At 34.0% G+C, this 11,597-nt stretch overlaps 1 protein-coding gene across 1 annotated transcript in view; it reads left to right on the top strand.

Moving 5' to 3' along the window:
- The first annotated feature begins 5,073 nt into the window (after positions 1–5,073).
- Positions 5,074–11,597, top strand: part of LOC106462403 (ORM1-like protein 1) — an 8,193-nt gene continuing 1,669 nt past the window's right edge. Inside the window, exons 1-3 of the mRNA XM_013922329.2 lie at positions 5,074–5,220; positions 6,166–6,386; positions 10,978–11,129. Coding sequence (XP_013777783.1) covers positions 6,213–6,386; positions 10,978–11,129 — 326 coding nt within the window. The 5' untranslated portion in view covers positions 5,074–5,220; positions 6,166–6,212. The remainder of the gene's footprint in view (positions 5,221–6,165; positions 6,387–10,977; positions 11,130–11,597) is intronic.

Raw genomic sequence — 11,597 nt, 5'->3', positions numbered from 1 at the left:
TTAAAAGGTAGACCACAAGAATACTATCTTAGAATTTCATGGTGTAATGTTATCGAAGTTAATTTCACTTTATGAGAACCGTGTTAAAAATCCGGTGATTACTTTGAAATTACTTTTCCCCTCATTGACGTTGCTTACTCTGATAGTCATGATTACGATCTATTACGCAGTTTCCATTACAACAAGTTTCTGCGAATGATGGCGCGGTCAGCCTTAGACCATACATTTTGATAAACTTTCAACACATCCTGCACTGTTTGTGGATGTCTGCTTTCATTTCTGCATCTAATCAAGCCAAAAGCAAAGCACAAAAGACTCATGGGGACTGTAACAAGTACGTGGTCCAATGGGAGTTGCTGAGATTTAAACTGATGTGGCTTGAAGTTTTTCAATGCTACCAGGAGATATGCCCAGTTGCATGGCATTGGTTTCAGGTCTGAGGGTTCCCTTTCAAAACTCCATCCTTCATTTTATGGATGATGACGTTGCTTCTAACTGGATTGGGGGTGTATTTTTGAATATCAACACACTAAATATTCTGTTGTAGTTTTTCTGCTTTCGTGGAGAACAGTGGAAGTTCAGTTTTTCCGGGTGTTTTATCCTTTGTTCTGTGTCACTTAATAATCTTTCTATATGAATATTTCTGTTTCGAAAGGCTTTTGCTGTATCTTCCACTCATAAGAAATCCGAGGCAGCATTGCACCATGCACCTAACGATCGGAGATTCGCCATAAAACCAAATATATAGCCAGAAACATGCCCTTAGTAACGCCACGGCGTGTGTTCTTATAGCTGTCACAATGTGCTTCTTACGAATACATCATGACAGATGTGTATCATATATTATACTTGATAGCACTTCATGACAAATTTACGAAGACAATGGTATTAAATCCTTGTATGCTTCCGAAGTTTTTGCTTGTAAAGTATATATTTGACATTAAACGTGTTCCCGATGGGTCGGCGGTAAGTTATAGACATACAACAATAAAATCCTGGGTTCTATTCACCCCCGAGGATAGAGCAAGAATATCTCATTATGTAACTTTACTCTAAAAGAACCCAACCTATCAAAACATTAAATGTTGATGGAATAATATTTGTCTGCTACAAAATAATGCCCCCCCCCCTTCCAATGGCACAGCGGTATGTCCATGTCTGCACATTTAAACTGCTACGAACCCGGTTTCAACACCCGTGGTGGGCAGAGCACAGATAGCCTTTGTGTAGATTTGTGCTTAGTAACAAACAAAAACTATAAAATAATATTTAATTACCGAAAAACTTCGATTTAGCTTCTGCAAAATAATATTATTTAATACACATTAAAAGTTTCAGTTTTGTTTTTTATCCTTTTAAACGTCTCTCGTAAATTAACAGTCATCGATTTAATCTTGTTGAAAGCTACCAAAATGGCGTTTAATCGTTAAAAAAAAAGAGTCCTGGAATTAAAATATATACATAAATAATCAGTTACCCTATTGGCTAAGAAATTGTTAAATTAAAGCGAAGTTATAAATATTAAATTACACTATTGACTAACAAGTTTATATTTCTAAATATATTATTTTTTTAATCTTGAATCCTTAGCTACAGAACTGCTCCTAACTTGTAATTGTTTAATTAGTTCTTAAATTGTTTTATCCTCGTTATTTTCAATAAAGGGATTTAGCCGCACCTAGCCCGGTGGTTAGCATGCCGGGCCGTGGATCTGAGGTTCTATGATTCACATTTCTTTACTGCCAAGAAGAAAAAAATGCTCCCCGCACTCTCGGACCATTGTTGTGCTATAAGAATTGACGATGTCTGTTGATGTGAGTAGCTGCCTTTCTTATAGTCTATCATTTCAAAATTAGAGAACAATTTGCGCAAATAACTCGTGTAACTATGCGACAAAACAAACAAACACTCATAATTGTATTTGTTACACAAATGAAAAACAAAAAAAAAAATACATCATTTTATAATTCTCCTAAACGACATGGAGTTTAATAGGTTTAGGTTTTCCTGAGGGATACTTTACGAGTTACAACATTACAAAGGACCTTCTTTTTATGTCGAAAATTAACTTTTATTAGAAATTTCCCACAAATCTTCAGAATGTTTCCCGCAAGTTTAAAATGAATAGTGAAACGTTTTCGTTTCTTCTTATTTATTATGTGTTGTTTCTGAAATTGTGCAAGCTTTATTAACAAATTCATTACGTTATTCACCACTAAATAAAGATTGTTTTAATTTTTCCATCCAGTATGTTCAGTCTTTTTGTTTCTCACACAACTTAAACTCAGTTGGGTTTTCAAATTAATATTACTCTTAACATTTTCTCTTCGATCCTCCGGTTATTAAACGGATCGGTAGTAAGTTAGATCGTAGGATTAAGTTAGTATGTCTGTTTGTCAGTAAGTAAGTTAGTCAGTCAGCATGTTTGTTAATATTTTTATCATTTATATTAAGGAAATTCTACAAGTGCTCTTAACATTTTCTCTTCGATCCTCCAGTTATTAAACGGATCGGTAGTAAGTTAGATCGTAGAAGTAAGTTAGTATGTCTATTGTCAGCAAGTAAGTTAGTCAGTTAGCATGTTTATTAATATTTTTTACTATTTATATTAAGGAAATTCTACAAGTACTCTTACATTTTCTCTTCGATCCTCCAGTTATTAAACGGATCGGTAGTAAGTTAGATCGTAGGAGTAAGTTAGTATGTCTATTTGTCAATAAGTAAGTTAGTCAGTTAGCATGTTTGTTAATATTTTTATCATTTATATTAAGGAAATTCTACAAGTACTCTTAAAAGTCATTTGAGCGTGCGTACCACAAATTTTGGAATTTCTTTTGAAACTGTTTATAAAGTTAGACCTACAAGTGAACACGGCTTGTAATGCAAAATATGTTAATAAAGAAATACATTAATTCATTATCGTTACCTGGATTAGACTTAATATTATTTTTTACCAATTAATCCAATAGAACCTGTCTAATGATAGAACACATTACAAAACCATGTTATCTGAAAATACCACAATGTTTCTCGAAACTTCTGCGAGTGAATGGTATAACGTTTCATTTGAGACAGTGTCTGGATTAAATGTTATTAATCCATATTTGTTTCCTCTCGTTTATTATATTGTATATTTGTATTATCATAATTATTGGTATCTCAACAGATTTTGCAATAAACCTCTTAACACCACCTGTGACGTTAGTTGACCCTTGAAATAGGCTTAAGCCGAACGTCGAGAAGAATTAAAAAACAAAACACATTTATCTGAAGTTGTTTGTCGTCTTCATTGCAAAGGTTTGTTTGTTTGTTTTGAATTTCGCGCAAAGCTACACGAGGGCTATCTGCGCTAGCCGTCCCTAATTTAGCAGTGTAAGACTTGAGGGAAGGCAGCTAGTCATCACCAACTCTTGGGCTACTCTTTTACCAACGAATAGTGGGATTGACCGTCACACGGCTGAAAGGGCGAGCATGTTTGGTGTCACGGGGATTCGAACCCGCGACCCTCAGATTGCGAGTCGAGCGCCGTAACCACCTGGCCATGCCGGGCTCATTGCAAAGGCACGTCTAAAGAGGTTATAACTTCATTATAAATGTCGCTTACTTTTACGCTACATTTGGAATTTGGAATATTGTGCTCATTCTTGAGCTCCTTACCTTAGAAAGAACATTGAATAGTAAAAAAGGGTTCAGAGGAGGGCTAGTATGATGATATCATGTCCTACGAGGGCAGATTAAGATATCTAAAAGTGTTTTATTTTGAAAAAAGAAGGGTTAGAGGGGATCTGATTGAGGTGTATTTAAGATTGTTAAGGGAGTTGATAGTGTTGATGTATCATACCCTTTTGTACTTAATGGAGCGAATGATAAGACTAGGGGAGACAAATATAAATTGTGGCATGGTAGGGGTCATCTTCAGTTAAGACAGTTTTATTTTTCTAACAGGGTGGTTGGATTTTGGAATGGGTTGCCTTTAGATGGGGTAAATGCAGTAAACTTAAGGGAATTTAAGAGAATGCTTAATAAATATTTGAATATTTAATTTTTATTTTAAAGTTTAGTGGATGGGATGGCCTAGATGGACCAACAGGTCCCTTTTATCATTAATTGTGTGTTATACGTTATAATGTTTCGTTTATAGAAATTACACCGTTGCCAAATAATACATCTTCTATCATCTATTTACTAAAGAACGAGTCAGTTAAGTAGTAAAAATAAACTGATCACAGTGAAGGCAACAATTTGTGTTTCTACACAAATAACTCTCAGTGGTTCAGACGTAAATCTCTGGAGTTATGACGTTAAAAATCGTGTTTGGACAACCGTGGTGAGTAGAGCACAAACAGGTCATTGCATAGCTTTGCGCTTAACAACAAATTACACAAATAACTTATTTATTGTATGAAAACATTCACTATGTGCATATCCCTGTTGAATAGAGAACCCTCAACACTGGTAGCTTCGATTCATTTTGCTTGGTACTTTAATATTTATCAACTTTAAGCGATTATGTATGTATTGTTATCTCTGGTCGTTAGTTAATTACTCGTAAAAATTCTTTCCGAAGAACTTCAGCGATACAAGTCCTTTCTCATTTCAACTTTGCAATGCACTTAATTTCCACAGTCCCTTTAACTTAAACATACGCTATAATTCTCAACGAACGATTCACGCACTTTACTTAATACCGCGCTTGACTCAATTGTCCCTCTATATCTTCATTCTCTCTGTCTGCTATTCAGTTGTTGCCGTCACTTTATTTGCCGGCTTATATACTATAAGAGCGCCATTCTAGCAACCGCTAGGATGTTCGACAAGTTCCTCGAGCTTTCTAGATACTCATTACGTGTTACCAGTGTCACGTGACCTCCGCTGTTGTAACAGTATAAATATGTATACATGGAATGACCTAAAATAATTATTTTTTTCCCTGCCTTCCAATGGCTCAGCGGCAAGTCTGAAGACTTTAGACTCCAAAAAACCGGATTGTGATACTCATGGTGAGCACAGCACAGACAGCTAGCTCATTGTGTAGCTTTGTGCTTTACTACAAAGAAACAAACATTTTATTTTTATAATGTACATCACTTACATAACTCGTTGCGTCATAAGAATCAGAAGAGACAATGTCATTGGAAACGAGATTACGTGAGTGTTGTGAGCTGGTGACATATACGTAGGAAGTGCTCAAGTAGATCCTTCGGGTTTCGAAATTGATTGGTAAGACTAAATTATTGTATCACTTAATAATGTTACATGAATAATATTGAAATGTTAAATGTATGTTATAGTTACTCTGCATAATTCTAATTTATGAGCTTAATAGTATTAGAATTTCTAATAACCATAACTTAGATTTAGAACACTAGCACGGAAACGTGTCGGTAATTGTAGCCTAAAATGAAAAATAAAAATTGCCCTCCTCTGAACTGCAGTGGAAACTGAAAATAGATGTCCACGACAAAACGTCATTTTAGATAAGACCGTAACTAGACTAGGTAGGAAAGGCTAAATACAGACTAGACAAGCGACCGACCTAGTCCCCATCCTGTCTAGGTAGAGCTCTGGTGGGATAATTGAGGCAAAATTCCCCATTGTAAAATTATTATAAATATACAGCGGCCCATTGCTTCATTTCTTAGTTAATGAAAGATTACTAGTATTAGGATAGGACAGTGATGTCGTAAAATACAATTCTAGTTTTGAAGATTTATCACTTATAGTATACCAAACTTTTATATGTATACGTTGGAACTAAGCTTTTTAAAAGAAACTTAAGAAAGTTAAGTTATTTTATAAGTATATATATAAAGACATAAAACCCCTGTGTTTGTTCTCTGCAAAATGTCAGATAGAGGCTATGTCCAGCTTGTCTTGGTGGTAGTTATGGTGCTATATAAATAAATATATATATATTCACATTTATTTCTTCAGTGTTTTGAGCTGCCCTCTTCTTCATCTTCAGGTAGACTCACTATCTCATCACACAGTTTTTCCAAATTCTCTACATCATTTGCTTTTAAACTAAAGAAACTTTTAGCTTTAGTCATGTAATAATGTGTTCATTAGTATTTTAACATTTAACAAGTTTACTATCTGCCATTAGAGTTAAAAGCAATCTTGTTGAAGTAGAATTTCCAGTAATACAAGTTTTTTTGTTTTCAGTGCAGAATATCATTGTGAATTCTGTTCAGAGTTGGCCAGAAAACAAGATGATGCTTGGAGGAACACCTGGGCCTACAAATCCAAACAGCTTCTGGTTGAGAAGTAAAGGGATGTGGCTGACGTATGGTGCAGCAGTTTTAGGGCTACACTTCGTACTGTTAAGTTTCCCGTTCCTAAGTGTGGCTTGGGCATGGACATGTACAAATATTATTCATAATACCGTATGTAATTTTAGTATGAATTCCTTCCAACTCTTGATAGGTTTTACGAAGGTTGGTTAAGAAAAAAGCAAAATTTTTGTGTAGATTTAAGCAGTTTGTAAAATGTCATTCTTTTTATTTCAGTTTACAAAAATTGCTTTTTTGATATGTCTTTTTATAAAAATTTTAAGCAAGAAAAGATATACAGACGATTAGTGTTCCTTGTAAGCTGCAGGGCTGCACAGCCACACAACAACCAATCAAGTGCTGCACATTATTCATTATTCCAGCCGTGCACATCCTCAGTAATGACGAGGAGTCTCAACATGTTGATGGCCTTAATGACCCTGGCATTTGATAGGCCTAAAGCCCAAATTACCAACTGGTAGCATTGCAAAACAGCCTAATGATCCAATAAGGTCGATGGTTAAAAAATACTCCCCCCCTCCCAAAAAAAAACAACAACAACTGGTAACACACACCCGCCCATTGCCTTGATACTGGGGCACCTAAAAAACTTCATTCTACCTGTTGATTGAAGAAATTAGAGGGAACATTGCTTATAATTAATTATTGTTTTTAATGCAAAATATGAATACTAACATACACACTGTATTGACAGACCAAAGTCTTACTGGCTGACCTTCAGGTAAAAAAAAAAGATACTATATACCTGACGTACTCAAGGATTTTATTGGAGAGACATATGTGCTTCTATCTGCAGCTGTTTTATGGGTATCAAATACTTATTTATATTGTCTTCGTCGAATTTATCTTTAAACTATTCGTTCCATATGTACAACTTTTTTTAAATATTTAGGTTTAAACGTCTCGTACAGAAAATATGCCATCCTTTCTTTTCTTTTTTTTATGGGGTGTTGGGTGATAGTTTTGAAGCATGAGAACCTGTGAAAAGATTTAAAATATGTCAATATATATAAATCATACCATAGTTTTATACTCTGTCATTCAGTGGTAACAGATTGGTTTGGCAAGTTTTCTGTAGTGAATGTTTTGGCTCTTTTTCATGATATCATGTTTCACTAAACGGTTCTGCAAAGCATTGTTTATAATAATCTAGAATTTTTTCACTAGAGAACTAAGACTAACTGGCTTATTAATTCCAGGACAACTGTTATTACATCCTTTCTCCAGTCATTAGACTCCTGCCCACTATTTGTTGACCTACCAAAATTAAAGAGATGCTTGCATCTTTGATCTCCTTTGAAACTCTAGGGATCTGTTGGTCCATCTAGACTGTCCCTACCACTAAACCCAATTTAAAATACAAATAAAACACCCGTCAGTCCTTATCGTTCAAGTATTCATCAAGCCTTTCATTAAGCTCCCTTAAATTATCTGCATCCATCACATCTGAAGTCAACTCATTCCAAAGGACAACCACCCTGTTAGAAAAATTAAAGCTGTCTTAGCTGAAGGTGACTCCTACCTTCCTAAAATTTATATTTGAAAGACTCCTTGCTATCACTTTCCAAATTATCAACCAGCTGTTTCTTATTTTTGAATTTCTAATTTTTTTTAAAACCAAATCCCTAGCATTCCTGTAGCTATATCCATCTTCCGGGCTGTCTGTCAGTCTAAACTTTTTACACTTGTGGCATTTTCTCCCTTATATTCTTCTAAATCTAAATAAATTTGATCATTCCTGTATCCCTTTCCTTTTTTTTTGAGAATTTAAAAACAATTAGTTATAAAAATTTCCAAATCTCATCCTTTTAACTTGTTATCCTAATTCACTAATGATAAATCTTATCTCACCAAAGTTAGCTCTCTGAAAATTTGGAACTAAAATTTCATCTTTTTGACAACATGATGTAGCAAATATAAAATCTAATTTTGTAATGAACACTATTTCCCAAATGTTACCTCCATTTCAAATTTTGCATGTCCTTATATACATGTAATCAGTAAATTTCATGTCAGTTTTATTAATTAAATAAATCACAAACGTAACATCTTTATAATTACTTAAGCCTGGTAACACTGATACCAACAAATCATGTGTTTTTCACTACGGGTGTACAGGTCATTTAACAACCTCAAAAATTGGTGATATTAGCCACTGTCTTATAACCATATCCTCATTATGTTTACGTTATGTAAATCTCTGGTTGTCTCCCTGACCATTTGGTAAAAGATAAGACAACTCTAATCATTTCAAAAGCTTCATCTCCTCACGTGTGGGGTCTGGTATGGCCTGACGACTATGGCATGAAACATGCAACCTGTGGGGTATGGGATCAAATTTAATCACTGAATGTGCTTGCCTTTTCAGCTGTGGGGCATTATAATGTGATGATCAATCTCACTATTCATGGGTAAGTAGTAGCCCAAGAGTTGGCACTGGGTGGTGGTGACTAGCTGCCTTCCCTCTAGTCTGTCACTTCGAAATTAGGGACAACTAGCACAGATAGCCTTCAAGTGGCTTTGCACAAAACTCGACAAATAAAGAGCATCCAATCGATGTGTCTAAAATTGAAGTCTTCCATGATTATTGCATCATTATCCTTATTACTTACAATGCTGATATTCCCATACAATTTCTTATTAACATTATTTGTCCACTTTGATAGCCTGTAACAATACTTAGTTAAAAAATTATCTACACTTTAAACTCCAGATTGTAGGATTGTAATCCATACAGACTCAACCTCTTGACTACTATATGTGTGTTTCAGGCTGCAGCTTGTTTCTTGTATAGAGAACAACTTCCCCCACCTTTCTTTTAATTAAAACATCTGTCACTGTTAAATAAATTGTACCCAGGAATTTGAAAATAATTCTTACTATCAGTGCCCTTCAAATCAAAACATGTTTTAGTAATTCCCATTATATCTGTCAGTCATTCTTTTCAACTTGAGTTCCAAACTTGTCTGTATTTTGTTCCTTGTACTCGTAACATTAGAGTAATGAGCTTATTATTTAATCTCTTTGAAACTGTTATTTATCTTATGATCTAGCTATTCTTTCAGTTTGTTTATTCCCAAACTCTACTTCATCTCAATGTGTATTTAGTATAAACTATCTTTAATGAAATGTTTCTCTCTTTTTTAGTGTGTTTATTGATATATATTTTCATATAAACTAATGCACAGAGCTCAAAGTTGGACAAAATCATCAGAGACACCTAGCTGCTGGTTTTGTAAGTTAGTAGACAATTAAAGATTAAGGGGCTAACTCTAATATTCTTTGTTCCATTTAAAGTGGATTGAAACTAATACAATTAATTTACTAATATTAAGTGCTAAGATGGAAGTTTAAGAAATACAAACATCCATTTTTGATGGAAGTTTAAAAGAATAAAAATAAAATGATAACCTTAACACTCCTCTTCTGCAAGCAAAGAAGTTTCCAGTTCCTATAACAACCAAGGGGGTATGTGTAGAGGTAACCCACCCAATTCTAAAAATGTAAAACCTTTAACAAAAGCTGTAGTACCATCAGTAACTTCTATAATGTAACTACCAGTTGTACATCCAGTAATCATTATCATATTTAGTGCTATCTTTTCTCTGGTGAATATGCAGTGGGCCATTGGATTGTTCCTCCTCCTTGAGCCAGCTGTACATTTGATACCAATCAGTCTGGATTTTTGAAACTGTTTGAACGTTACTTGTACACTGTTTTTGGGACTTGGTTTGATGATCTCTGAAAATAATCATGAATTGATTTTGAAAGTCACCATTTACTAGTTTTGTCCCATGACAGTCATGTGACTTATACGAGTGACATGCAATATGTAATTCATGGTTCCAACTCTGCTGGATTTTAAATGATGGTAAAACAATTGCCAATTATAAAAAAATATAGAGACACCGGAAGTAACATTAGTTTTTTTTTATCACAGCACTGTATACAACCATAGTGTTTTTACACAGAGAAACCATGTTTTATAATTTATATCTGACATTCCCACAATCAACAAATTAACACACAATCACCACTATTGGCAACCACAGCTAACAGATTTAGGCATTAATGCTTCACCTATTTTCATACTGAGAAGTGACAGTATTATAAAGGGTAATAAGTGCTAAAAGTGACAATGAAGTATCCATATTTTTTTAAACTCGGAGTATAGTTGGTCAGGAAACAGAAAGTGATGGATATTCCTAGGTTTTCATGAAACAATTGCATAACTGATAACTGAAAAGCAATCAGTAAAGTGAATTAAGCATCATTTTAAATCAGTTATTCATGTTCAGTCTAGAGATACGTTGGGGTTTACTCCAAAGTTATAATGATAGTCTTAATTACTTGAAATATGAATAGTTTTACTTGTTTGTGAGACAAAAAATTGTTCATACTGACTTTAATTTATTATGTACTTTGTGTATGAATGACATCAGTGTACCAAACTGTGGCTTTCAGTCGCATTACTTAAAATGTAATATTATAGAATAAAAATCTATCACTGTGTGAGAGAATGAAGTACAAGAGATGCTAAAATAATTAAGTGATGTGTATAATTGTACAATTTATATTTTTGAAAACTTGGCTTTGTCTCTTGTATTATTTTTATAATTATATATTTCTGAATGAGTTGATTACCAGAATGTTTTTCTTAGGCCTAAATTTTTTTTTCTTACAGACAGTGTTTGTTCTTCTTCATTTTATAAAAGGGACTCCATGGGAACTAGGAGACCAAGGAAAAGCACACTTCTTAACCCATTGGGAACAGATTGATAATGGAGAGCAATTTACCAAAACGAGAAAATTTCTAACTGTAGTTCCTATTATCTTGTGAGTCGTTGTTGTTTTTGTATTACTACAACTAAAGCTAAAATTTTCAAAAGTGCATATCAAATTTTATAACCATATTTCTGTAGATTTTATAATTCTATATAAATGGTGTACCAACACCATTTATGTGAACCTATACATAGAAATGTTTACTATAATTCTGAATTTACAAAGTGTATCTACATGAAATTTGGCAAGTTTTTAGTGAACATTACGAGTATGTTGTAAATAAAAAATCAGAATTTTTGATAAAGTACATCTGCTAAAGACTTGTCTGAATTTACTGGGTCAGTTTGACTCGGACTCCTACTAGTCTGAGTGCAAGGTGATTTTCACGTTAAGAATAAAAAATACAATTGTATGTTGTAAATAAAAAATCAGAATTTTTGATAAAGTACATCTGCTAAAGACTTGTCTGAATTTACTGGGTCAGTTTGACTCGGACTCCTACTAGTCTGAGTGCAAGGT

This window comes from Limulus polyphemus, unplaced genomic scaffold (genome assembly GCF_000517525.1).
Source record: "Limulus polyphemus unplaced genomic scaffold, Limulus_polyphemus-2.1.2 Scaffold1157, whole genome shotgun sequence".
Taxonomy (NCBI): Eukaryota; Metazoa; Arthropoda; class Merostomata; order Xiphosura; family Limulidae; genus Limulus; species Limulus polyphemus.
This window is presented reverse-complemented; position numbering and strand designations above follow the sequence as displayed.